This window comes from Salvia splendens, chromosome 10 (assembly GCF_004379255.2).
Source record: "Salvia splendens isolate huo1 chromosome 10, SspV2, whole genome shotgun sequence".
NCBI lineage: Eukaryota > Viridiplantae > Streptophyta > Magnoliopsida > Lamiales > Lamiaceae > Salvia > Salvia splendens.
This window is the reverse complement of record NC_056041.1, coordinates 4845664-4873049: the sequence shown is the minus strand read 5'-3', so window position 1 is coordinate 4873049 and position 27386 is coordinate 4845664. Positions and strand designations below refer to the sequence as shown.

Genomic DNA, 27386 nt, shown 5'->3' with positions numbered 1-27386 from the left:
GCGAATCATCTTCAATGTGCGGCGGCGGGACCCCTTCGGCTTAATCTCGTTGTAGGCCTCAGTGACCTTTTCCCAGAAGCACTTCCGGGTTTGTTGATTCCCGACGATGGGATCGTACGAGACACTGATCCAGGCGTTATACACAACCATCGTGTCCTTGTGGCTGTACGGACGCCGGCCTACATCCTCCTCCTCGGCCGCCTCCGCCTCTTCCTCCACCGCCCTGAAACTTCCACCGCCTCGTCCTCCTTCCGGAGTGGGTTCATCCGGATAATCCTCCCGAATTTGGGATAATCCCTGCGAACTCCTCGGGGCGGAGGGACGAGCGTTTGCATCAACATCAAAATGGGGTGGTTGGTACCCCGCCGGCGTCGACGAGCCCTGGGTGCCCGTCGTCGATGAACCGGGGTCGGAACCACCCAAGACATTGTACATGCCCCAGTCGCCAAACGAGTTGATGTCAAACCCGCCGGAGCCGCCACCGCCATAGTTGCCGTCGCCGGACATTTTGTGATGACAATTGGAGAGGTTAGATGAAAATTGGAGAGTAAATGGAGATGATTTGGGAAGAATAGATGTGTATTTGTGAGTGAAATGAAGATGAAATATGAGTATTTATAGAGTAAAAAAAAGGAAAACGATCGAAAAACGGTAATATTACCGTTTTCGATTTTTATTTATTTATTTTTATTAAATTCAATTTTTTAAAAAAAATGATTTATTGCGTCAGCGTGACGAAGCCCACTCGCGGACCGGCGAGTGGGCGTCACGCATGACGCCGGAGCGCGCCACGTCGCGCGAGTGCGTGGCGAGACAGCCCGCGATCCGTCTCGGCGAGACCGGGGCGAGACGGGACGTTACAACGCGTCTCGCTACCGTCTCATCTCGGCGGGACGAGATACGAGCCACCCGCGAGATGCGTTGCGGGTGGCCTTAAGATGTTTCTCTTTATACTGATCGGAGACGTGAATTAAACTATCACAAGGACTTACCACAAAATAAACCAAACTCACAAATCAGTAAAACAATAAAAATGAAGTAAGCGAGAATCTAAGTTACCATGACACCATTTAAGGAGTTACCACAACCACAATTTGGATTTTTTTTGCCTAGCTTGAGTTATGACAAATATAAATCAAGAATTGTTATTGATATTCTTTCTGTTTCATAATTTTTTTCTTTTTGTGCATTTTTTAAAATAGAAACTTTTATTTTAGAAAATGGATTGCACAATCTGACAATACTAATTTTTCTATATTTTTCTCCTTCATTCTCTTACTTTTTTCTTTATCTATTTTACTTTTTCAATTTTGTATTAAAATTCGTATCATTTGTAAAGTTTATATTTTTAGAAAACAAAAAAGATATTTTAAAGGATGAAGATTTAAAAGTAGTGTTGTTAACCTCCCCTAAACGCTGTCGTTCCGAATCTTGACACATCACACAAGCATACAACAACGGAGAGCTCCTACCCGCTCTCGCCTATCGCCACTCTCACAGAGCAACACAAACCCTAGAAAACATGTCGGGCGGATTTTTCAGGGTATCCACTCTCACTCCTCTTCTAATCACGCATAATCTCTCTTTATCATTGAATCTCGTTTTCTCGAGTCATGATCTGCTCTCCACGTTTCGCCTGAATTGGATATAACTGTTGAATTTCTGTTTTTTATTAATAAATTTTAACTGTGAACTAGGGCACCTCCGCCGATCAGGACACGCGATTCTCGAACAAGCAAGCGAAGCTTCTAAAGTCTCAGAAATTCCCTCATGAACTGGAAAATCTGGTTTGCTTTCTGCAATTATCATTTCCGCTTTTTCCCCGCCCTCCCCGCCCTTTATTCATTATTGAACTCTGAACCTTATTGGGTTCTTTACATGGATTTTATCTGGCTATCATTGGATAATATACATGCTTAAGTGGATTCGTTGGATGGCAAATGAAGAAATTTATACGACTGGCAGGCATTTAGTGAATTGATTATTTTTTGCTCTTATTGATTGAAGGGAGAACTCGTATTTTTTTTCCTATTTAGTTATCCTTTTTTTTCAATGTTTAGGTGGACATGACCAAAGTGAAGATTGATGTTATGAAGCCCTGGATTGCTAAACGCGTAACTGAGTTAATTGGGTTTGAAGATGAAGTGCTTATCAATTTCATTTATGGTCTTTTGGAGGGAGAGGTAATTTGCTTATATTTGCATGCTTACTCTAGCTTACATTGTTACTTACATAGCTTTAGACTAGAGTAGAGCAGCAATGTGATTTGTTGTTAACTTGTTATTAAAGTGAGGCCTGATGTTTTTGGACAAATGCTGCATGGTTTATTTCCCAAAGCTGAAATGTGTTGGTTCTGCCAACTGTGCTGTCATTTGTTAAAGGCAGATACATTGTCTTTCTTTTATGCTTATAAGCAATGATGAGAACAACACTTGGCGCAGGCAGTTAATGGGAAGCAGATTCAGATTTCACTTACTGGATTTATGGAGAGAAATACTGCAAAGTTTATGAAGGAGCTCTGGTTATTGCTTCTCAGTGCACAGCAAAATGTAAGCGGTGTCCCTCAACAATTTCTGGATGCAAAAGAAGAGGAAGCTAAAATAAAGAAGGTCAGACTTGTGCATTAGTTATATTGTAGATGCTATATTGCATATATTAACTACTCCCTCCGTCCCTGAAAATTTGTCCCAACTTTCCTTTTTCGTCCGTCCCCCAAAATTTGTCCCATTTCACTTTTACCATTTTTGGTAGTGGACCCCACATTCCACTAACTCATTCCTACTCACATTTTATTATAAAACTAATATATAAAAGTCAAGCCCACATTCCACTAACTTTTTCAATCCACTTTCCATTACATTCCTTAAAACCCGTGCCCGGTCAAACCGGGACGAATTTTGGGGGACGGAGGTAGTATTAAGTACCTTATCTTTGTCGATAATCCATCCTCTTATGTGCAGGCAGAGACAGATCGGATAGCCAATGAAATTCAAAGAAAGAAAGAGAAAGAGAAGCAAGAATTTTATGAGGAGAAAGCAAAGATGGTAAGCATAATCATTTCCATGCAAGAGTTTGATTCTATAAAACAGAACCTTTTCCCCTTAACTCTGTCTCTGTTCAATGCGTTCAGCACTTCAGCTTGCTTCTCCAATTATTTCGGTTCATATCCTTTACCTCAAACTGCTGTAGGACGGTGATGGAGCAAATTCAAGAGATAATCATAGTGAATTGGAGCCTAATGTGAAGCATTATCCCAGGGGTTCTGCCGTCCAACAGGAAAATGAGAAAGAACGTCACAATAGAAATGGCCGGAGAAGAAGCAGCAGGTTCTGGTTAAAATTTATGTTACTATGGTTAGAATTTGAGTCATTTTTTATAATGGTACGGCCTCTCTGGGTTTTAGGAATGTAATCATTACATTTTCTTTTCTATGTATAACCTTCAGTGCTTGTTATAGAGAACCTTGATTAGTAGGCTATGTCTCTCTGGTGATGTCACATGATATATTAACCATCCGATGGCCTTTTGAATTTTCTGAATTCTTGTTTGATCCTTTGCTTATCGAATTGATTCTTCTCCAAAACTGTGCTGATCAGATGTCATGCTTTCACCTTTTATTTCATCTCATGCTCAAAGTATTAATGTACTGAATATCCTTGGAACCAAGCCTTTTCCTCAGGTTACTGTTTCCATAACCACAAATTGTTGAGGCAATTATCATTTTGATTTGTTATGCTTCAGTTTTCCTCAAAAGAAATACCCAATTGCCATTGCTTACTGCCCTGTGCTATGATAGACTAATTTGGATTCCATCTTCATAGGGGTTCGCGTTCTCCGGATTCACCTAACCACTCGCTATCTTCCCGGTATGTATGCTATCTTCCTACATTTCACCAATTATATTGATTTAATTGGCCTTTTTCCATATTCTTATGAGAGCGCTCAATTTCATTCTCACTTAGCAATTCTAGAAGTTACTTGAAGTTGGTTTCCAATTAATTGATGAGGCTTTTCTGTAACCTTTTTTAATTTGGTTTCTCAGGTCTTGTACTTCTCCAGTTATTGTTTTCCTTTTAGTAGTAATAGTAGCCTATGTGTTGTATTCCTGTAAGCTAATCTGTAATCTGGCTGCAGTGAGCAGCGGAGGTCAAGAAGCGTTTCTGGGGGACCGCCATCAAGAAGTCGCTCCATTTCCTCCGAAAGACGAGCTCGCTCTCCACCTAGACGGTCTATTACACCTCGCCGGCGCCATGTTGTTCGGCGATCTCGCTCTCCAAGGCGTAGGTCATACTTGAATCGAAGATCGAGGTCTAACTCACGGCGCAGATCTCCTTCCCCTGTGCGATATAGAGTTCGTTCTCCAAGGCGTCATAGATCGCGATCTCCCTTGCGTCGTAGGTCACGATCTCCCTTGCGTCGTAGGTCACGGTCCCCTGTACGGCGTAGGTCACGGTCCCCTGTACGGCGTAGGTCAAGATCCCCTGTGCAACGTAAGTCGAGGACGCCCATACGGAGATCACCAGTTCAGTACAAGTCAAGGACGTCTTCACGTCGCAGATCGCTTTCCCCTGTGCATAGCATGTCACCTTCCCCTATCAGAGGAAGATCTCCAGGGCATCGGCGGTCACCATCTCCTGTGCGTCGCCGTTCACGATCTCCATTGCGGCGGCACTCACCATCTCCACGTCATCAGTCTCCTTCTCCTGCAAGAAGGCAGTACCGCCGTTCTCTGTCAACTTCATCGCATCAATCTATGTCTCCTGTTCGACGAAGGCCCTCTATGCATGGTAGAAAAAGATCATGTTCTCCAGGGAGTCGAAGATCTCCTGCCCCTCAAGAATTAAGTTCCCCCTCAAATATTCGTCGAAATTCCCTTTCACCAGTTAGGAGAGGATCGATGAAGCATACAAGATCACCTATCCATTCTCCTGGAGAAAATGCTAGGTAATTTAAGTTTTATTGAACGAAAGAAGGGTGTTCATTATCTTTAGAACTTGTTAACTACTACTACATTGTGATAGTTGAAGGCAAAGTAAAAGCTCAATAGTGAAGGTTCCACTGGTGAAATGCCTGCCCAGCATGGTTGCCAGTTAATCAACTACGAATCATTTATCTACTAAAGTTATGATATTTTTGACAGTTGCTATCTAGGCTTATCAGCACATAGCTGGGAATTGGATTGCAAAGCCCATTATACTAAAACAATAAATGGTCAAAGAACTAGTGATCGTTTAAACAGATAACCTAATTTCTTGTTTATGCAATATCTAGATGTATAACAGAGAACCACATATGGACAAGTGCGTTGATCTTTATGATATTAATGAAGCCTTTCAAAAGAAAATGAATTAGGTTATATGCCAAGTTAGAAAAGCAATAACAATGTTTTTCTCATACCACAAATGGGCTTCTACTATCCCTCATTTCCCTTTTTTTTTGTTTATATTGTTCTATTCTATTCTATTTTATTAAGAAAGATTTCCTTGATGGGAAGTAAATTCCTGTCCTTTTAGTGTGGGAAGGAGTTAACTTACTAATAATAGATTGCGGGCAACACAACACAACACAATCACATTTTTAGTGATTATATGATGTTTCCCAGTTCATTTTGGTGGGACCTAACTTGGTGTAGCAAGCGTTATTGATGATGTTTAGAAAAATTGGCACTGATATACCTTATCTGCCTATTTATACTGCAAATCCGTGGTATCACTCCCTTGTTTAGGGCATGAAAGTATTAGTGAAGAGGTAAACATAGTTGTGTTTATATTTTAACCTGCTTTCCCTGATATACTAGAACAGTAGGTTTTTTAGATAGAATAGTATGTTTCTCGATATAGAGTATTGTATGTCTCTTTAATATCACAGTACACCAAGAATTTTATGTATGTAGCACCCCTGTTGCTATCACACTAAACCAGCCCTAATCATATGAAAAGTCCAACTGTTTCATTTATTCTCAGGTAAACCAGGTTTCCAGTCCACTCACAATTACTAGACCTAATTACTGCATTTCACTTAGTATAATTGTTCAACTGCAGCCAGAAAGTTTATTATTGAGAAATCACATGGTATTATAAACTTATTGTCATGGACAATTTGCATTGGTAGACAAGGTAGTATGTTAGGTAATTGGTTTAGTGATGGTTCAGAAAGTTCGAGATATCCGTTGTTTTTGAAACTCTGTAGTTACTGTCTACTTGACTCCTGCAATCCCTAGGACTCCTTACAGCAGTAACAAGTTTGCACTGTAGACTACATTAAGTTTTTTTTATTCAAGAGTGAATGCACACAAGCAAGTTGAATTTGATCTCCTCCTGTGCTATGCTAATCCACTTTTCTCACTTTTGCAAAAGGCAAAAGAACTATTCCCCTGCTCCTCATGCTTCTCCCAGCGAAAGAGCTGAAGTTCAGTCAGGGAATCGTAAAGGAACAAAATATGCAGAACGGCGGTCTGTTGTATCTCTGAGGTCACCACAGAGGGATGTGCTGGATCAAAGAGATATAGGTGGAAAACCTCGAAACTTTTCACCATCCTTGGAAAAGTCCCCATCTGGATCAGATGCTTCTAGGGGCAGAAGTGGCAGTGAAGAGCGAAGGTCTAAGCTTCTACAAATCTATATGACTTCCATGTATTGATATACTTATTTGATTGGTGACTTGAATAGCTGGCTTTTGTAGGTCTGTTAGTCCTCGTGGTAGGCCTCGCCAAAGGAGGGGAAGAATGATACCACCCGAGAGTCCAAATCCTTCGCGAAAAACTGTTGATCCTAAAAATCGTCGTGATGATTCTAGGACAAGTTTGGATGATGAAAACAATTTGCCTAGCAGGTTTTCATGAATTCATCACTATTTGAGAACTTTATATATTTTTCATATAATTTCTGTTTTTAACATTTTTTGATCTCTTAGGGAGATTGGACGATACAAAAATAGGTCTTCAGGGAAAAGTTCTTTGAAGCCAGTGCGTGATAAGGACACACTGGAAACTGGTGATACTCATGGTCTAGCTGATAGCACACAGTCAAGAGAGCAACAACTAATGAACAGGTTGCAGTTGGTACACTATCTTTTATTAGTCTGATGACTCTGATTTCTTTAACTGATCTTTTATCTGTATATTCTACGTGTATGCATTGAACAGTGACAGGCCACGGGACACTGCTGATCATAAAGAACTCCGCGAACGGAAAGAGTTGTCGACACTTACAAAAACGACGGATGTGAGTATGAAAAGTAGGGAATATCATGATTATCCTCAATCCAAGGATATGAAAATTCCTCGCACAGAAGATGATGAGAGTGGTTTCCGGGTCCCAGAAAAGGAAGATTTACCTAAATTGTTAAGGAAGTCTGAGCAGAATGATCAAAATGGTTCATCAGATTCTGCCCTAAATGAGGAGACTGATGATCAGAAAGATAAATTGAAAAAGAGGAAGCAGAGGAAATCGGGTAGACAAGATGCAGAATCAGATGAGTGTTCTAGCTATGATTCCCATGAAGACAAGAAGATCAGAAAGAGAAAAAGGGAAGAAAAAAAACTGAAAAAGGAGATGCGCTGCCGACGACGGGAGGAGGAGAAACGCCGTCGAAGGGGTGAGAGGCGATCAGAGAAGCAAAAGCTGAAGTCAGGTGATGGTAGTAGTTCGTCATCAGATCTTGCAGGTGATAATTCTGAAGATGAAAGTGTTAAAAGGCAAAAGTTGCGAGCAAGCAACCCTAAGGACACGGAGTCTGAGCAGAAAAGGCTAGAGATAGAGCTGCGTGAGAAGGCTCTTAAATCACTTCGAGCCAGGAAGGGCTACGGAAATTAAATGCTATGACGCTCTAGAATTTATAGCTGTTATTTGTTATTGTTATGCTCTTATATTACTCTTCAATGCTAGAACTTGCATAGTTTCGGATGAATGTACTTCTGATACCTGCTTAATGTGATTTGTCTTTACTGGTGGCAGCTGAAATGGATAATTGGGGATTTCCTGAGCTAGTATCTTGAGTGAAACTTAATGCTGCTTTCCTGCTATCATTTCTGGTAAAATTAAGTCTTCCCTCAAGTGGGGAATTTGTTTGTTGTTTTTTAAATAACATCAGATGAATCATCTTATGGCATGGCTGTCTCATGGCTCTCTTTTAGCTTCACTCTCCTGACCAATCTAACTATTTAAATTTATGGACTGATTGATAAACTAATGAATAAGGTTTTGACATTTTTTCTCTCAAGTATAACGTTGTTACTGAAGGATCTTTGTCTGATTAATTGATAGATATGTTATTACCAAATATAGATGACTTGGTTGAGCAGATCTTTGCAGCTATTCAGTTTGGATATTGAATCAGGTGAAACTTTATTACCACAGTTTTTCTCTATTCAATAATTAATTAGCTGTCTTAGAGCTAATTTCCTTTTGTAAACTGTAAAAGTTACTGATATAGTCTACTTGTTTGGCAGCTTGAGAATTGTCCCATAGCAATTATGCAAGAGAGGCGATATAACAGCTACGATGGTGATTTTTGGATTTCAATTCATTTGTCCTGTCTTTAACTTGGCTTGAGTCAAACTTTACTTGGTTTATGTTTCTTACTGCTTTTGTATTTGACATGACGGCTTTTTTCTTCTTTATATTCTTTGAAGAAGCTGTATTGGACCTTAAATAGGTTTTGTGCAGTTGTGCCTCTATGTGAATGACTTTTTTACTTGCACTTACTCATCTTTAATCTCTGTGAGCTAATACTATTTCAATTGCAAACTTTCCTATTAAACTGCACTTTGTACTGTAAAATTGTTTATGTTTTGAGAGGTTACATTTGAAATGAATTGAATGCAGCTCTTTGTCTCTGCTCCCCAGGTTTAGGTTTATTCAAGTGACTTTGATTTTGTGCTAGTTCTTTAGTTCTGAAATTGCACTGTTAGATTGCTCTGCGTGTTTCAGTTTGATGTGTGTGCGTTGAGATTATGTTGCAACCTAAATCCCAGTAACCTTCTTAGAAGGTTTTGGAACTTAGTGGTGAGCTGATTATTCATTGTCTACATGGACCGAAGCTCATACTAAGTGTGTAATTGTTTTGGCTGAATGTAAGTTAATAGAGGTTCTAGGAAGTATTTAGTGTGAATGTTTCATATCCTCATTCAGGTGTGGCTATAGATATGGGTGTACACTGCCATCCATGGTAGTTGATTATGCAAGTCGTTTGGAAAAGTATGAAATCATCACTGAGACATCTTAAACAATTGTAGCTAACTAAAGCTCACCTAGGACCAGTAGAAGCCTGTTGCGAATCATTTTGATAGCATTGGAACTGCTATCCCTAGGGTGTTTCTCGTATAGTTTTATTGCAGCACAATGCATCGTGATGTGGTGTTTTATAGTTTGAACTGGAGAGATTGAAACATGTTCCCTTTCATGGTTACTGATGATGTGTCTCTATGTGTAATTGAGCATTAAATTGACACTCTTTTAGTATAACTGGTATAGTCATACCTTAATATGACTATATTATGCACAATTGTTTTTTCAAATGAAGTGTGCTATATGTGAATGGTATTTTCATTTGAGGGTCTACTTCTGCAATCTCTACAGTTTCTCATTAGTTATTTACTTGGAATTGAGTACAATGGAGGAGCAAACTCATCATGGGCCCTGTTGTTTCTAGGATTTTATGGATTGTTAGTGTGTTTTATACTGTGTTATAGCAATATACTAATCGTAGCATGCTACCTAACAATGTTTATTTTTGGTGGTAGGAAGTAAAAAATCAACTGGTTTTTCTTCTCTAGAGATAATGATTTGGATGTTCGATTTTCCACCCTAACTTGTAGATATTTTCGCTATCAATATGATCAACTTTTTTACCCTCACCAAGGGCAAATATAAATTTACTCATTCAGTTCCTTAAAACATTCTCATGTGTCTAATCACTTTCTTCAGTTGTAATATGGAGTAGTATTTTTAAATCATTAATAATGCACTTTTAATACTAGTACTAATAATTTTTATCTTAGCAACTGAATCACTTTTAATGTTGTGAAAAAAGTAATACTCCATATATTTTCTTTTTTGGTTATTATCTTTTTATTTTTTTTCTTCTACTTTATTTTGTCTCTATTTAATACACTAAAAATCTCGTTTTTAATCGTTAAGAAGTAGTTCTCCTACTACACAAGGAGTACAAAGGGACAAGCCATTTTTAAGCTGAGTGGTGATGAGACATTCACACAGCACAGCATGTTATAAATAAGTGAGGGATTAGTTGTAGATAAAACAGCACCAAATGGCATACTCCGATTGGCCAATTCCCCCTCTCCCATATCCAATCACCAGTCACAGCAACACCAGAAAAAAAACGAACTCAACAATCTATCTTTCCTTCAATGGATAAACCAGACATGATTCTCTGATCGTCCATCTCTTCCCACCTTCCCATGGCGCCAACTCTCTCTTCAAATTCCTTTCTCCTCACCACCACCATTCCCCCTTCAAGAACCGCCCTCTCCACTCACCGCCCTCCCACTATCTTCGCCAAGAAGTCCGATGACGAACCCCAAAATTCCACCCCTTTCCGCTTCGATTTTGATTTCGGGAAGCTTCCTGACGTCACGTCGTTAGTCCCAGTGGTCTCGAACCCGTCGTCGCGGTTGTCTTTCCGCCGCAAGGACCCCGGCACTGTGTTCGTGGCCGGGGCCACGGGGCAGGCCGGGATCCGCATTGCCCAGACGCTCCTCCGCCAAGGCTTCAGCGTCCGCGCAGGCGTCCCCGACCTCGCTGCTGCCCAGGAGCTCGCCCTTCTCGCTGCCCAGTATAAGGTACATTCTGTTTTATTGTAATTGCAATATTATTAATGATCCCGCTTTGGATTTAAACATTAACCACTCTATGAATCTCACTTCTGTATACTCCTGTTCCATATAAATGAACACTTGTAATAACACGGATTTTAATACGGTAAAATAGGAGAGAAAGAACTAGTTTTTGGCATATTCTTAGTGAAGGGTGAGATCCACACTTTATTGGCATATTGTTAGTGAAGGAGAGTGATTTTTAGTTGGTGCTAATAATGTCATATCATGATATGGATTGTGAAATATGGATGGATGATTCTTTGGCAGATCATTTCTGCTGAGGAATCAAAGAGGCTGAACGCGGTTGCTTCGGCCTTCGACGACGCAGAATCGATCGCCAAAGCCATCGGCAGTGCTAGCAAAGTGGTGGTGACTATCGGGGCAGGTGAGAATGGCCCAAGTGCCCAAGTGAGCACGCTGGATGCCCTGCTAGTGGTTGAGGCTGCTAAGCTAGCAAATGTTGGGCATGTGGCTATTGTCTACGACGAGGCCCCCGGGATCTCGTCTACCTACAACGTTCTAGACGGCATCACTTCCTTCTTCAACAACCTATTTGCCAAATCTCAGCCCTTGACCATCTCTGAGTTCCTGCAGAGTGTGGTGAAAGCTGACGTCGCCTACACTCTCATAAAGACCAAGCTGACCGAGGACTTTTCGCCCGAGAGTTCTTACAACCTCGTTGTCTCTGGTGAGGGGAGCGCCGCTGCTGCTGCTGCCAGCGACTACAAAGTAATGTAATGTATCCTTGTGTGCAAATTCTTGTTTGCCATAGTGTTTTAATTGTTTCTAATGATCTTGTTGTTCTTGTAAAATAGGTTGCAAGATCACAGATAGCTTCACTGGTGGCTGATGTCTTCTCGAACACAGAAATTGCAGAAAACAAGGTTGTGGAGGTCTCTACTGATCCATCCGCGCCATCAAAGGCAGTCTACGAACTTCTGAGGTATGCGCGAATCATCTGTAATGTCAAGCTCGATATTGTTGTCTGAATAGTTGGTGCTTTCAGTGCCATCCCAGAGGATGGGAGAAGAAAGGCATATGCAGAAGCCCTTGCAAAGGAGGAGGCGGAGGAGGAAGCCCTGAGAGCAACAGAAGAAGCTCGAAAAAGTGCTGAAACAGCGAAGAAGGTCGCGGAAGAGGAGGAGGAAGACCTAGCTGCCAGTCTATCAGAAGCTCAGAAGAAGGCGGGAGAGTCGGTTGAGAGCTTCTTGAACACGGCCAAAGGCTTCAGCTCGGGCATAAACTGGGATAACTTGAGCTCACAGCTTAAATCGGCTGTTCAGAAGAATGAGGAGGCGGACGAGCCTAAAGTGCAGGTTGCAACGGTGAGGGGGCAGGCCAAGGCGCGTTCCCTGCCTTCTCTCAAGGCAGTGATGAAGAAGCCTGCCCGGACACCTCCCGTTTCCAAGGCCAAGGATGTCCCGAAACCTAAGGCGAAAGAGCCTGAGCCCAGCAAGGAGACGCGGAAGGTTTTTGGTGGTTTGTTCAAGCAGGAAACCATCTACATTGATGATGACTAGAGCACGAATTGCAATGCTGCATCATTGTATTTGCCTCGTATAGGTGATCGATTGTTTTCGTATTTGAGATGGTGGTACTTTCCTCCCAACTCATGCTTCTGTGAATTTTTGCTGTTGTAATGATGTGTAAGCTGTGCATAACCATAAACTCCCTTGAGCACATAATCTAGCTAAAGTAAATGTATTTCAAGTTTCTCTTTGCAGCACCAAAAAAAAAGAAAGATGCAGAAAGCAAAATGGTAATAATGTAAACATTGAAATGCATTTTCTTGTACATCCAGATTTTCATTTTCAAGCATGAGTGAAATTAGTGGTGTTTTACCTTCATTTCTCATGCCAGTTATTCGGACATTACACAACAACCTTTTTGGGATTGTTGGTTTATTGACGAATCATCCATCTACCTACTACTGGATCATCCACCTACCTACTACTGATCCAATTGTTTTTTACTCGAGGGCTTTCACTGAGTGACTTTTGGGAGGTTAGATAGCTCGATAGTAGTACATAATTTCGCCGAGAAAAAAGTTAATGATGTTAAAATAGAATTATGCAGATTAATTTATAGGAAACTTCCTTTAACCAGTAGATTAGAAGTTCTAATCACAATAATCGTAAATAATGAATCTTTATTAGTAATTAGTTTTAAAATAAAAAATAAACACAGAACTTAATGTGGTGTCAAGCAACTATTATTCAATTAAATGTAGATATACCGTTACTCATTTGAGTGAAAAATAAATCTAATATTCAGATTATCGAGTGCAACAGACGTTTGATATTGTCCGCTTTGGGTCAAACCCGCACGAAATTTGTTTTTGGGTCTCTCCAAAAGGTCTCAAACTGATTGGGGTTGGACATTAATTATATACACCTTCCAACTTCCCTCAGACTCCCGCACTGGGAACAGACGCAGTCGACACGTCGAGACATTATGAGCCCGACTCGAACTCGAGTCATCCTAGGCCCTACTCGACCTGGCTATGATACCACTTGTTCGGACGAAATTTGTTTTTGGGTCTCTCCAAAAGGTCTCAAACTGATTGGGGTTGGACATGAATTATATACACCTTCCAACTTCCCTCAAACTCCCGCACCGGGAACAGACGCAGTCGACACGTCGAGACATTACGAGCCCGACTCGAACTCGAGTCATCCTAGGCCCTACTCGACCTGGCTATGATACCACTTGTTCGGATTGTCAACTGCAACTGACATTTGATATTGTCAATGTAACGCCCGCCCTTTTCTAATCTTTTTGGGATTTTTTTTTTCTTTCCTTCAATATCTCCATCTTCCCTAAAATCTCTCCAATCACCAAATCCATCAACATCTATCAGTTTTGCCTATAAATATCATACGATTTTCACCCTCCTTCCAAATTCTGGGAAAAACAAAAGAGAAACCGAGAAATATAGAGCGGTAGCCTTCAAACATATTCATAACTCCTATAGTAAAACTCACCCAAATCAGATTGCACGAACGACAGCCGCGGGCTGATGAAACTCCGAGAGTGCAGCGGCGGCGACCCCGGCTGTGGCGACGGGCTATCGGCAACAGCCGCTGCGATTCATGGCGGCGCTGCAGTGCGGGAGAGAAGGAGAACGGCGGTGCTGGCGGAGTTTCGCGAGCAGGCAGAGGCGCGATGGAGCTTGGCCACGACGGCATCGTCGCTGGACCATGGTGATTATCGCGGCTGGAGAAACGGCGAATAAGGAACAGACGACGGAGACTGTGAGAGAGATGGAGAAGGAAGAAGAGACCGATTTTGAGGAATTGAAAGAGGGAGAAAAGATTAGAAATTTCAATCCCATTCTGGAATCTCACGTATGGTGAGAAAAGATGATGCTTTGCCCCATTTTCTTTTATTTTTTTTATGATTTGGCCAAATGATTTAATTTAAAGTTTTGGGCCTATGGTTTTAACAAAGGAGATTGGATTGGAGTTAATTTGAGTCCGGGCCAAACTATTTAAATGGAAGATTTGGGCCAGAGCATTTTAAATCAATGGGTGACTTCCCGCATGCTTCTTGAGAACGGAACGGAAAGACAAAGTTGACGATTAAGAGAACGAGGTAGGCTTTCTAACTAAGTATTTTGTGGGCTTTCTTTTTAAATAAGGGCAATGCTCTAAGTATATTTTTATGTGAAATATATTGTGTCATGCCGTATTTTGTTTTTGAGGAAGTGCCTATCTGATCGCATAGCGGGGAGCGAGTCCCTACTAGAAGTTATGAGTTTAATCGAATTCAGGTTTGTCTAGGGAGCGAGTCCCTATTCAAGCTAGTGTACACAGAGGGGATCGTGCGCTAGCTTTCGAGTTGGCCGGTCCGGTGATCGAGAATGTGGCCACGTTCTCGTTTCACATAGGAGGTTCAGATATGGTACGAGTATAGAGAAAAATGGGTTGCAACCATACTTTTGAGCGAGAAAATGTTTTGGTGACTTGGTCTTTTGTAAAACCCCGAGTTCACTTTTAAATGCTGACACAATATTTTATAAAATGTTTTCGGCATGAGTCCACTGAGTGCATCAAGTACTCAGCCCTGCATTTCTTTTTAAAAATGTGCAGGTTGAGCGTGACGGGCGCAGTGGGTGTTGAGCAAGATCGTTGAAGAAATTTAAGTGTCTAGAATGTGTCATGTCTTCACACATGGCATATTCCTTCTCTCAAATGCTTCCGCTGAGTAGTTGTCATTCTTTTGAGTTCTTGTATCACTGAGATAATATTCATTTTCGAGTTATTGATTGATGAGATATTCTGATTTTATTCGAGTTATTCCCATTTGTTTCGAGCTATGGTCAAGTTGTGTTGTTTTCCCCTTCCCCGCTTCTTTAATCCTTCCCTAGTCGCGATCAACCGTGTTTTCTATCCTTAGAAAATGCGGGCGTGACAGTCAACTTTGGGTCAAGCCCGCATAGATTTGTTTTTGGATCACTCCCCAAAAGGCCCCAAACTAATTGGGGTTGGACAAAAATTATATACACCTTCCAACTTCCCTCAGACTCCCGATGTGAGATAAGTTTGTACTCAACAAATTGTATAGAGTATTCCATATTTAAAAGTTAAATTAAATTATAACTAGATGATGTGAAGTAGATCCATTTATTAATTTGTAACGATTTCTACACACTATTGGAATTAAAATTTAATTCCAATTCCTCTATTTTTATGATAGCAAACAACGGAATTGGAATTTGAGGCTTCTACTTCCACAAAGAAGAAGGGAAGTAGACAAAAAAACGAATAACCTTCTACTTCGTTTGAGATACTACATATTTTGGGCACGAGATTTTAGAAACTTTAGCTTAATTGTTAAATAAAAAAAGAATAAAATAGGAGAGATAAAATAAGAAAAAATAATAATGGCGAGAATAAAGTCAGAGTGATAAAAAAGTGTTTATTTTTATCAAAAAAGTAAATGCATTAAGGCGGGACCACTCCAAAATAATAATTTTATTTCTTTATTTGATGAATCTTACATATCGTGTATTTATAATATAGATATGAAAATAAATCAAATTCTAATGTTTTACTAGTAAATTTAAGTTTAGATTATGTATATTTTAAATTTAAGTATAAAATCAGATGATGCGGATTAGGTTCACCTATTAATTTGTAACTATTCAACACTTTTATGTTTTTGGATTGAGTCTGACGCTATTTCTCGGACATAATTTTGATTAAGAAATGTGGTATGGAGATTATTATAGATTTAAAAAAAAAGTGGAGTCACTCTATTAAAACATTTCAAAAATTGATACAAGACGAACTCGTCACAGATAAGGTGTAAAGCCCAAACAGACACGATGTAAAGCCCAAACCGTTAGAGTGTCCACAATAGTTAGCCCAAGTCCAAGGCCAAACCACAAATTCTTATCCAGAGTCACAAAAAAAACTTGTACAACTTAATAGTAGACAAGCCACACTCACAAATCTAATTATTTTTTCAATTATTGGTATATTTTATTTCAATTAGAATAAAAATTATCGCACTATAATAATTAGAAAAAAATGCATAATTTAATAAAAAAAAATTCAAGACCAAATCTTCGTTGTATTATAGATAGTTGTCGTATCCCGAGTCTCCATAGCCGGGAGAATCACCATCTCCACCTTGCATATTGAGACAACAAAAATACAGAGAGTGGAAATTAGGGTGTAAAATGTGTGTAAGGTGAAAATGAGTAAAATATGGTTTGAAAAAAAAAAGGTTGGGCAGAGCCGCGGTTCTCGGCGCCCTGCAATAGAGAGCCGCGGGCAGCGCCCATATGTCGTGTCCGCGCCAACTATGTGACGCGCCCATATCCTCCCACCCCCGCCGCTGCCCTCCGTTTCTGCAGCTATAGGGAGCCGTGGCCCAGCCAAGGCCTTGGACGGGAGCCGCGGCTCCCTATTATGGAGACTTTTGGGTTGCGACTCTAGTTAACTTGGACAGATTTGTATGTGAACGAGAGTAGTACTCTCTTCCTCTATAATACTCGTGCGTGGTGTTTGATTTACTAAATAAAATAGTAGCAAAATATAATCTAGAACTAAGTCATGAGATTCAATTTCATGAACCAAACATAATAAATATTTAATCATAGAATATAATCTTGCAAACTAAATACTCTCTACCACTCAATCGGTAGAAGAGGATTAATGGATACAATAGTATAAGAAATCAAGAAACAAAATTTCTATAAATAAAAATAATTACTATTAACTTTAATGATTATATCAAAATAAAAAAAATGAAACTATTTATCGTGAATTAAAAAAAGAGTATAAAACTAAATGACCATTTCTCAATTTATGCGTGTCAGGTGTCATGCTAATCTTCTATCTTTTCTTTTCAATTTTATCGGGACGAGTATAAAACTAAAGGATTCTTAAATAAATAACAAACAAATAATCCATTTTATTATCTAAACATCAAATTTGATGGATTTTGCCATAAATTGTCCCTATATGGCATCTTTTATAAAATACTCATATAGGAGTACTATATATGACTAAAAACACTGAAACATATTGACACACAGGCGCATATAACCGTGATTGTAGCAGATATATATAGATAGCCAGAGAGCTGTATATCTAAAAAACATTTCAATTGAAGCCAGCCGAATTTCAATATCATACCTCCGTGTGCCGTTGATCGTCGCATCTCTCTACCTCCCATTTCCTTGTAAATTCTCTCTGCCTTAAATCTTGTTTTTTTTTATTGCAAGCAGAAAATTATACAGTACATTATTTTGCATTCATTATGTTAGCGTACTGTTTCTTGTGTGTTGCGCGTGTTTTATTAACTATATAGCTGTTTAATTTGAATGATTTGCACACGCCGTCTTTGAAAATTTATTCGGTGTAAGCTGCTCTTTTTTAGGTTGTGTTTCTTTCTTTTTTTTTTGTGATGTTGTAGGGTTTGTGTAGGTGATCCTGATTTGTCTTTTTTTTTTCTTCTCTAAATTAGAGGAAATGCATTTGTTGTTGTCAGGTGCTTAGTTGTATATATAAATTTACCACTCTTACCGATGTATGGATGTAGTTAACATTTTGGATGTAATTAGGATGTCGCCCAGTGGGAGTGATGCCATGCAATTTCATTGCTCATGTGGAATTACCTCAAGGATGGCTTTTATGACTTTCTGCTATCCGTTTCATAAAAGGTTTGCTTGATGTGTTGTTGCATTCAGTTATGCCTTAAGAGTTTGGATAATACTTAATGTTAGTAGATCTCTGGTCGAATAAGCACTTTCCATACCATATGATTTCCCCTCCAACAATTGATTCTAAAATTGTATGTATTCCCGTAGTTACATGCTATATCCTGTTTTTACTAGGAAAGTTGTTGCTGAGCACATAATTAAACTTTCAGTTATGTGTTTGGTGTACGCAACGTATAGTGTATATGGCAGACAAAGATCCGTCAGCCGGCGGCCGCGTACAAGCGTCATAGGGAGCAGCTCCGCAAGCACGGGGATCAGGTGAAGAAGCAGCTCAATTTGTTCTTGGCGGAGTATATGAAGTACTTGAGAGAGCAGGGCAGCGGCGAGAGTTTGACCGATGTGCGCGATAAAGCGCTTGCGTCGTACATTTCAATGTATGGCGAGTTCAAGCACTACTCCTCCAAGCTCATCGTGAAGAGGACGAAGAACACCGCTGCCGGTGATTATACGAGCAGCGACAGCGGCGCACCTCCGATGGACCTCAACCAGCCGATGTACGAGGATGAGAGTTCGGGCACACCGATGTCCTCCCGGCGTCCCATTGGCAACAAGGCTGCCAAGAACAAGGGCAAGACAAAGGCGACGACCTCACACAACCCGGCCCCGATCGCGACCCCGACTTCGGCTGCGGCACATGCCTACGGGGACTTGGTGAGGGCAGCCAACCAGAGGACGTTGTTGGACACGCACAACGCCCTCAGGCAGACCGACGACCCGAGTGAAGCCAAATACCTCAAGAAGATGATCGATGAACTGCAGCGCCAGTTGGGAATGTTTTAGACCAGGTTTTTTATGTGTACTGAACTTGTTTTTTATTTCCACTTTTGTAACTTTTTTTTAATTAAGTAATGTAGGATTTGCCTTTAAATTGTGGTGTTTTTTTTTATTATTTTGCATGACATATTTGCAAACATAAAAATTAATTAACAAAATAGTAGTTAAAATTATAGGGCGGATTTTAGGGCATCCCACTGCAGGTGGAAGGGTAGGAGGATAGAATGTTGATGTGGCGGGGCATAGGGCGCTCTATAGGGCGGACTATAGGGAGCCTTATTGTGGATGCTCTAATAGTTTTCCGTGGATGTAGACTTACAATTGAACCACGTAATTCAGGTGTTAGTGCTTTGCGTTTATATGTTTTGATTTCATTTTCGTGCATTGTCAATTGGTATTATACACATATATATATATAAAATGTATATTTAATAGTATTTCTTACAAGATGATTCTTCTGAGACTGATCTCATGCCAGTATTAAGAGCATCTCCAATGGCGGACGTCCGGTCGGACATCCGGTCGGACGTCGCGACGGGCGACCGGGACGTCCGCCATTGTGGCGTTTAGGTCGGATACGGACGTCCCGTGAGGACGTCGGGTGTCCTCGGACGTCCCGGCGACGGGCGGGCGGACGTCCGCCACTGTGGCAAGGGTCGGACGTCCCGGTCGGACGTCCGGAAATTATTTAAAAAAAAAAAAAACTCTATATATACGGCTCGTTGAACTTCATTTCAACGCGGAGTGAGCCGGGGATGTTGGATTATGTATAGGTTTAGGATGAAACGTTGCATCCCTTCATTTCACAACCGAAAATAACTGATTGTTGGCGGGTTAAAAAATTGCAATTTGGTCCTTCAATTATCGAAAATTTCATTTTCGGATGAAGATTTCTGCACAGTTCGACCCCAGCCAGGGGCTCTGCCCCTTGGACCCCGCTCTCGGGGGCGCTGCCCCCGAACCCCCGTCTAATCATAACGAATTCAAATAAGTGTGCACTCCGCACTTCCAACTTATTTGATGTCTCGTTATAATTATATTGATCAATCAAGTTAATCCAATTACACTAAAATATCCAACAGATTATGTATTTTTCTTTTTTCAAATGACTATGTATTTTGCTTTTTTCTAACTATGTTTTTTTTATGTTTTATGAATATGTATTTTTGCCCGTATTTTGCTTTCCCGTATTCCGTGTCAAAATTATATTTCCGTTTTTACGTAATTAAATTATTGTGATTTTTTTTATTGCGGGATGTCCTAGTGGGAAGGGCGGACATAGGAGGGGATGTCCTAGTGACGTGGCAGTGGGATGGGAAGTCCTAGTAACGTGGCAGGAGGTGTTTTTGGGATGTCCTAGTAGATGTCCTAGTGGGATGTCCGCCTAGTGGAGATGCTCTAAGGAACATAATTTCAGTACTCTATTTTTTTATAGGTTAAAGACATGTTGGATCTGGAATCAGTGCATATGGGGTATTTGACTGTCACTGCACATGTATGACCTCTCTCTCTCTCTCACACACACACACACACTCACACAATCAGAAACTGTATTGTTGTACATCATCTCACCCTTCCTTCCCCCCATTTTCTCCCGAGGACCTCCGGTCTTTGATGTTGGTAAAGGATGAAATTTTATAAACTCCTGTTTTCATGCCTGCCTTTGATATCTCGTGGTTTTGCGAGCCGCCCAGTGGGCTTCGTGATGGATTGACATCCATGCTAATCCCCCGTATCTTAGGATAGTAGGGATTAGGTGTTCATTGTTGGGACCAGAAATATTACTCTTATGAAATATGGTCTCCAGTTACCTACTAATCGTAAACTTGCAGATGCTTCTTATCCAATCAAACACAATCCATTATCCAGATGGATTTCCAGTCATGTTTGGCTGCAATTAATGTGGGAGCTGCTGCTGATGACCAAAATTTTCCCAATAAATTTTCCCAGATCGAGGTGATTCTAAACAAATCACATATAGTGATGGTGTACAAAGCCTTGACTAGCTTGTTGATGGTGGCCTCTAATTTGCTGAAGTATCTAAATATGGCATTGAAGACAATTTTATAGGTTTTGCAAAATTACTCTTGCTTCTGTCAGAAAGAAGATTGGAATTTAGAAAGACCTCTTGAAAACAAACCTCTGTTGAATGACCTCTCCAAGCATTAAGCTAATTAGTAGTATTAAAATTCACCTCACCACCACCTTTGAGAGGATTAAATTCCTGCCTGGATAGTATACAAGAACTTTTAAGTAAAGATGAGATTCATGACTAAATCCTTTTTCGTGGAAATCCAGCAATAGGAGTGGTTATTCATAATAAGCGCATGGAAAATATAGTCGAACTTTTAGTGGCATGTGTATAGGCAAAAATTAGTGGAGTGTGCAATGAAGATCTTCATAAGATGATGACCAGTAGGAACACATAAGAAGCATGCATAACTAATGAAACTGAGATTTGGTGAACAACTCCAAGAGCCTTCCTCACCCACACCTATCCAAGCTATAATACAGTGATGCATGGCAGTTACTATATGCAGGTTCAACTCATAAGAAGAGCATTCACCAAGATTCTTGAAGATCTACACTTCATCTATCTACAGTCACCTAAACACGGTGAATTCGGTATCTTTCATTTCTGGGATCTTGATTATAACCAGTGTTATGCAGGGGTCTGTTAAATTTGTTGTTTCTTATTCTAATAGTAATGCAATGCTATTTTAGACCATCTCCAATGTTACACTAAAACCTAAAAGTGGATAGATAATTCATTAGCTCCAATAGTACTCTAAAACCAATTCTATTTTTGGTTTTTGCGTAAAAAATAGTACCTATTTTTAGGTTTATACTAAATCAAAACTAATTTTTTTTTTCAAATTTTATGAGTGAAAAGGCATATTATTGAGAATACTTTTAAGTTTGAGTTTAGTATAAATAGTTGGAGTAAAATCATAGGACATTTACACTAAATGAGTTTTGAGTTTGAAATTAGTGTAAATAGTTGAGTAAAATCATATTTGATGGGATATTTACACTAAAATATGTTTAAGTTTAGTGTAAATGGTAGGAATATTTTAGAGTTTGATTTAAGCATCGAATATTTTGCTTTCCATTATTGAAAATTTATACATTACGTATCTGTTATTCCTAATCTTGTATTGCATTTTATAAAGTTTGTTAACTCATCATTAGTGATGAAATATTGGTTAAACTATACAACGAATATCATTTTCTAGTGAAATATACTTTGATTCAACTGTCTATAAATTTAATACAACTAATATCTTTCTAACCACTAAAGCTTGTTGTACGGGTAAACTCAATACCTCGTATCCATATTCCCGCCTCTAATGGTATCCATATGCGGTTTACGAGCTCCTAAGCTTATTTCTTAATAAAAACTTTGGTTTATAGTACTATAATATCGCATCCGATATTAATTATACTCAATATTTTAAATGCATTTAAATGACGGACAACCCAAAATGGCAAAACGTATCGGGTTTCGATGAATGGATGTAGTAATTGACAACTATATTTTAAATTATGTTAGTATGCCTTGAATCTGTATAGTTTTGCCGCTAACCAAACGGGGGGTCTCGCTGATAAGTTTTTGTTTTATGCCTTAATTTTATATTGGGCCTAGCCCGTCGTTTGTGTGCATATTTATATAGCCCGTGGACGTAGCCAACACAATGCTGGTGAACCACGTAAATTCCGTGTCTTTTTACGTTTCTGTTTGTCTCGATTACACAATTTCTCTATTATGTCACAACATCTAATACACCTATCAATCGATCGAGAAATTTCAAAATATGGGTTTAAATTCGCTGACCTTTCGAGATAAGGGATTCAATTCGCTTACCTTTCGAAATATGGGTCCGAGACATGCAAATTTTTCGGAATAAGGGTTTTACACCTTTTTATATTTATTCTCTTCATTTTTCTTATTATTTCCCTTCCAATAATTATAGATTGACTAAACTATCATTTAACCCATCTCTCAAAAATTTCATTTTACCTCCCTCCAAACGATTTGCGCTCCACTCTTAAAAGTCAATCTTCTCTCTCAAATTCTCACGTTCACGCCGCCTCCGCCTCCACCTCCACCCTCCACTTCGCCGCCACCTCTTCCTGGCGCCTCTTCACCGTCTCTGCCTCCACCCTTCACCACATCCGCTTCCACTCTTCGCCGCTCTTTCCAATTCCGATCTCGAGCAACCTCTCCTCAATCCCAACAACGCGTAATAATCCACGTTTCCGCTCTCTCCTCCGGCTAGCCTCTACTTCAGCTGCTGGATTTTAGCCGCCAACGAGCACAATTTCCCCGGAATTTCTCTGTATTGAACCTTTTGCCGCTTCCAAGCAGGCCCTAGCAATTTCCGGTCACGCAAAATCGAATTGTACAATAATTTCAAATGCTCCAGATCGTGGAGGCTATCCGGCAAGCACCTTATTGATTCGACAATGCTGCTCTAATGGCCAGCGCCTCGATGCAAGACGTGTCCAGCGCTAGGGCTCTGTTGCAATCGGCGATGGCCTCTGCGATTCGTCCGGCCGATCGGAAGGCCGAGGCGCGGTGGACGTAGCACTCTGACAGAAACCCATGCGGCGCGCCCCGGCGCCCGTCAAGGATTTTCGTGAAGTGTCTAACGGCTTCGGAGTAGAGTCCTGCGTCGAGGGCGGCGATCCCGGCCGTCTTGCGGCGGATGAGGAGCTGGATGCGAGATGCTCTCGAATTTGGTCTTTGGAGGCCTCTTCGGCTGGTGATTCTCCACCTCCGCTTCCACTTCCACACATAAATGATGAAGAGCGGCGAAGCGTGGAAGCAAAGGTAGCGAAGGGTGGAGGCAGAGACGGTGAAGAGGTGGCGGCGAAGTGGAGGGTGGAGGTGGAGGCGGAGGCGGCGTGCGCAAATCGTTTGGAAGGAGGTAAAATGAAATTTTTTAGAGATGAGTTAAAGGATAGTTTAGTAAATCTATAATTATTGGAAGAGAAATAATAAGAAAAATGAAGATAGTAAATATAAAAAGGTGTAAAACCTTTATTCCGAAAAATTCGCATGTCTCAGACCCATATTTCGAAAGGTAAGCAAATTGAATCCTTTATCTCGAAAGGTCAGCGAATTTAAACCCATATTCCGAAATTTCTCCGATCGATCAAGGCATAATTTCATTTTGACGACAATCTCGAAACTTGATCTCTGTAGCATTCCCGCCCTCCCCATTCAAAACGTCGCAGCATTCCCTCCTATTCCCAATCTGATCAACAACTCCAAAATCAAACCTGAACAAAACAAATCCAAAAATTAAAGTGACAAAAAAACTCACCACATTAAATTTTGCTGCAGGAGAGGAGACGACGACGTCGGTGACGAACTCCGCCGAGTGATTCCCGGTGCCAGAGCAAGCAGGCAACCCCCGCGGCCGCGCTCTGCCATACCTCGTCACCACTCGCCTTCCTCTCTTGACAGATCGGAAGAAAAATTGATGCTGAGCTTAGCACGGGTGTCTGGAAGGGAGGCCGCGCGTGTTGAACACGAAGAACGGTCGCGCGAACTTCGTCCACGGCACGAACGTCTCGATCGGCCTCTGCAGCGCGCTAGGGTTGACGATCGCCTCGTAGATCTGGACGGAATACCCCCACGCGATCGAGATCGTCCAGTTCTTCAACTCGTCGTAGCAGATGCTCTGCTGCAGCAGCCTCGATTCGTCCGCCCTCGCCGCCGCCATCAGGTGTTTCAGCGATTCGTCTCTGCTCATCGCCGGAAAAATCGGCTCCACCTGATCCAGGTGGTGCAGCGACACCAGCGGCGCACGGGGATGCGCCGATAGAAATCCAGATATATCGCGGTGGAGGTCGATCTGGTGGAACCCTAGCTCTCTGGTGATGGAAACCCCCAAATCAGCGACGCACGATTGAATTATATGGGCGCTTCCGCACAGATCCGGGTAGCGTTTGAGGCATACGTCCATGTTTGCCGCCAGCGCCGCCGCGAGAGGGTAGCTGAGGGCGTATCCGGCGCCGCCAAACGCCATTTCATAAGAGTGCATCACATTCGAAGCATGCGTCTCCGAATTCATTCCAATGTATAGAAATTTCCGGTGATCGTATCTGTTTAGAACATCAACCAAATTATCCACGAATAAGACCGTGTCGTCGTCGGCCATCACAAACCACCTCACGTCACCGCGCCCTGCCTCCTCGATCTCGAAAAGCTCTGTTACAATGCGCGCCATACGGATGGCATCGCGCGCCAGGTGCTTGTCGTGGTCCTTGTATCTCGATGTGTCCTGGGAGACACGGAATGGAGGGAGAGTGTGGTTCAGCCATGGGAGGAGCTCTGGCTTGATCTTATCTAGGAAGACGTAGCCTCGGGTTAGGTTAGGGCGCCACCATGACTCAACAGAGTGCTTTCTGTGGCTCCAAGTGGATGCAGTTGCTGCAATTCCAAAGACTATGTGAGTTGCATTACAAGGAGAAAGAGGATGATAGGAAGAGGAAGGTTTGATAAGGTTGATAGATGTGTAGAGCAAAGAATTGTTGTTGTTGAATGAGGAGATGGAGATGAGATGTATGAGCAAGCCTGAGATGAGGAGAGACTTCAACAGATTGTTGAGTAGTGTGTGTGATGATGGCATGATTGTTGAACTGAACAGAATTAATTTGGGATTGGATTTGTGATGTAGAAAATACATGGTGTTCTTGATGATACATGTGACATCATGCAGAATGCAAGAAACTAGCACCAAAAACACCAACTAGTAAGTCAAATGTATTTTCTTCAATCTCAGTTTCATTTTCAACACATCTCCTTCCATTTCCAATGGCATCAAAACTGACAAACTAGAAAGAAATAGACAGAAACAGGGCTAATCTCAAGAATGGTGTAATTCAAAGCTCCAGATTTGAAGTGCAGGATGGGAAGTTAAAAAATTTACTAGGCATTCACCAAAAGTCCAAAACCATAAAAGCAAAAAAATGGCCATTTCAAAAGCCTAGGATTAATGTGGTGAGCGTGAATAGTATGCTCTAATTCTTCATTCAACGACTTCAAGGCTTTAACAGATATGGATGCTTCTTCAAGTGGTTTATAACAAATTATATTGAAATTTATTACGGTAGCATTGTCAATAAGAACTAATTATCTATAATTATTTATCCATTTATTTGTCCTTGCGTTTTTATCTCATTTTCAGTTTATCCTTGAGAGTAATAATTCAAAATTACCACAATAATAACAATAATTAACAACAACAACTATAATAATAATAATAATAATAATAATAATAATAATAATAATAATAATAATAATAATAATTATTATTATTATTATTATTATTATTATTATTATTATTATCTTGTCAGCATTTGCTTTGGTCAAAGATCAAAGTGATGTTCCATTTTGCAATTTGTTTACAGCTATAGTTGATATTGCAATCCAAATTGTTATATAGGGGAGTACTTTAGTATTATATATACTCTATAGGGCTATCAATTTTTGACACGACACAATAAAGCGACACGAATCCGTGTAAAATTAATGGATTTGGGTCAAAGCTTATCGGGTCTGTGTTCTTATCGGGTCGACCCGTTAAGAACACGGAAATTTCGTGTCATGTTTGTGTCATGTTCATGTTACCCATTAAGAAATAATATTACTATATTATTAATTTTTTAATATTATTTTAAAAATGATGTTTTTTTGGTTAGATTTCGTTGGATTTTGTTGCTATGAATCTATTGATATTATTGTTCATCAAATCAAATTGTGTGATCAGATTTTAGAGTTTTAATCGGATTTTTAATGATCGGATTCAAGGTTTTGTAACTTTTGTTAATCATGAGCAGTTATTAACAGGTTCTTACCGTGTTATGAGGTTCTAACCGTGTTATCAGGTCGTGTTGCTATAGTGTCGTGTCATGTATGTGTTGACCCAAGGTGGTCCGTGATAGACCCTTGATCTATCGGATTAGAGCACCAACGATTTGTAGTGAGACAAAGAACAAGATAAACCCTAGTTACCAACGATTTGTAGTGAGACAAAGAACAAGATAAACCCTAGTTAAGGTGCTAGGGGGCGATGTCTGCCAGAATCGGGAATGAGAATAAGTTTATGCTTTATTTCTCAATAATTCATCGTTTGCAAGATGTCCTTTAAATAGGATAGAAAATGTAAATCTAGAATAAATATAAAATATTCAATAAAATTATAAAAGATATGCTAAATCTTAAAGATATGGTAACTAGGGAAAATAAGGGAGATTGTTGACGTTGCTGTTGCCGAGCTGATTGGGCGGGATTGGTTGGATGGCTCCAGTAACTGTTCCGAGTCCCTATCAGTTCGTGTCATTAATCGGTTTGTGTCGGGTTCGTGCCGAGTTCAGATAACTGTGCTCTTTCCCACTTTGCCTAACAAATTGATGCTTTCATTCGCCTCTCTTCCCCCGCAAATTCAAACATGGCACCGCCAGCAATTGAGGTTTCGCTAACCGATTACATTGTTGTTGCAAGACTTGGGGTGAAATAATGTCTCAATT

The 27386-nt window shown here is 40.5% G+C and overlaps 3 protein-coding genes across 4 annotated transcripts; 2 read left to right on the top strand and 1 right to left on the bottom strand.

Moving 5' to 3' along the window:
- The first annotated feature begins 1411 nt into the window (after positions 1-1411).
- Positions 1412-8700, top strand: LOC121752304 (serine/arginine repetitive matrix protein 1-like). Of its 2 annotated transcripts, none has more exons than XM_042147300.1 (14): positions 1412-1543; positions 1698-1787; positions 2061-2183; positions 2442-2609; positions 2961-3044; positions 3190-3326; positions 3822-3866; positions 4135-4944; positions 6357-6599; positions 6682-6831; positions 6913-7050; positions 7145-8032; positions 8286-8337; positions 8450-8700. In XM_042147300.1, the coding sequence occupies exons 1-12, from the start codon at positions 1523-1525 to the stop codon at positions 7812-7814; spliced, it is 2679 nt and encodes an 892-aa protein (XP_042003234.1). In that variant the 5' UTR covers positions 1412-1522; the 3' UTR covers positions 7815-8032; positions 8286-8337; positions 8450-8700. The 2 variants fall into 2 exon arrangements, with proteins under 2 accessions (XP_042003234.1, XP_042003233.1); XM_042147299.1 differs by having other exon boundaries at positions 8265-8337.
- A 1368-nt stretch (positions 8701-10068) lies between these two features.
- Positions 10069-12550, top strand: LOC121752305 (protein PLASTID TRANSCRIPTIONALLY ACTIVE 16, chloroplastic-like). Its single transcript, XM_042147301.1, has 4 exons — positions 10069-10801; positions 11105-11566; positions 11653-11780; positions 11844-12550. The coding sequence occupies exons 1-4, from the start codon at positions 10421-10423 to the stop codon at positions 12355-12357; spliced, it is 1485 nt and encodes a 494-aa protein (XP_042003235.1). The 5' UTR covers positions 10069-10420; the 3' UTR covers positions 12358-12550.
- An 11793-nt stretch (positions 12551-24343) lies between these two features.
- On the bottom strand, positions 24344-25486 carry LOC121751828. The gene has a single exon (XM_042146624.1). The coding sequence runs from the start codon at positions 25484-25486 to the stop codon at positions 24344-24346; it is 1143 nt and encodes a 380-aa protein (XP_042002558.1).
- Positions 25487-27386: the final 1900 nt, after the last annotated feature.

What these genes read in the sequence shown, in the direction of transcription:
- LOC121752304 (XM_042147300.1), top strand. Translation starts at nt 1,523, where the DNA reads ATGTCGGGCGGATTTTTCAGG. An exon ending in AGGAAGCTAAAATAAAGAAG is followed by an intron (nt 2,610 to 2,960) that starts GTCAGACTTGTG and finishes TCTTATGTGCAG; the next exon opens with GCAGAGACAGATCGGATAGC. An exon ending in TCTCCTGGAGAAAATGCTAG is followed by an intron (nt 4,945 to 6,356) that starts GTAATTTAAGTT and finishes CTTTTGCAAAAG; the next exon opens with GCAAAAGAACTATTCCCCTG.
- LOC121752305 (XM_042147301.1), top strand. Translation starts at nt 10,421, where the DNA reads ATGGCGCCAACTCTCTCTTCAAATTCCTTTCTCCTCACCACCACCATT. An exon ending in CTGCTGCCAGCGACTACAAA is followed by an intron (nt 11,567 to 11,652) that starts GTAATGTAATGT and finishes CTTGTAAAATAG; the next exon opens with GTTGCAAGATCACAGATAGC. An exon ending in GCAGTCTACGAACTTCTGAG is followed by an intron (nt 11,781 to 11,843) that starts GTATGCGCGAAT and finishes TGGTGCTTTCAG; the next exon opens with TGCCATCCCAGAGGATGGGA.
- LOC121751828 (XM_042146624.1), bottom strand. Translation starts at nt 25,486, where the DNA reads ATGCCATCATCACACACACTACTCAACAATCTGTTGAAGTCTCTCCTC.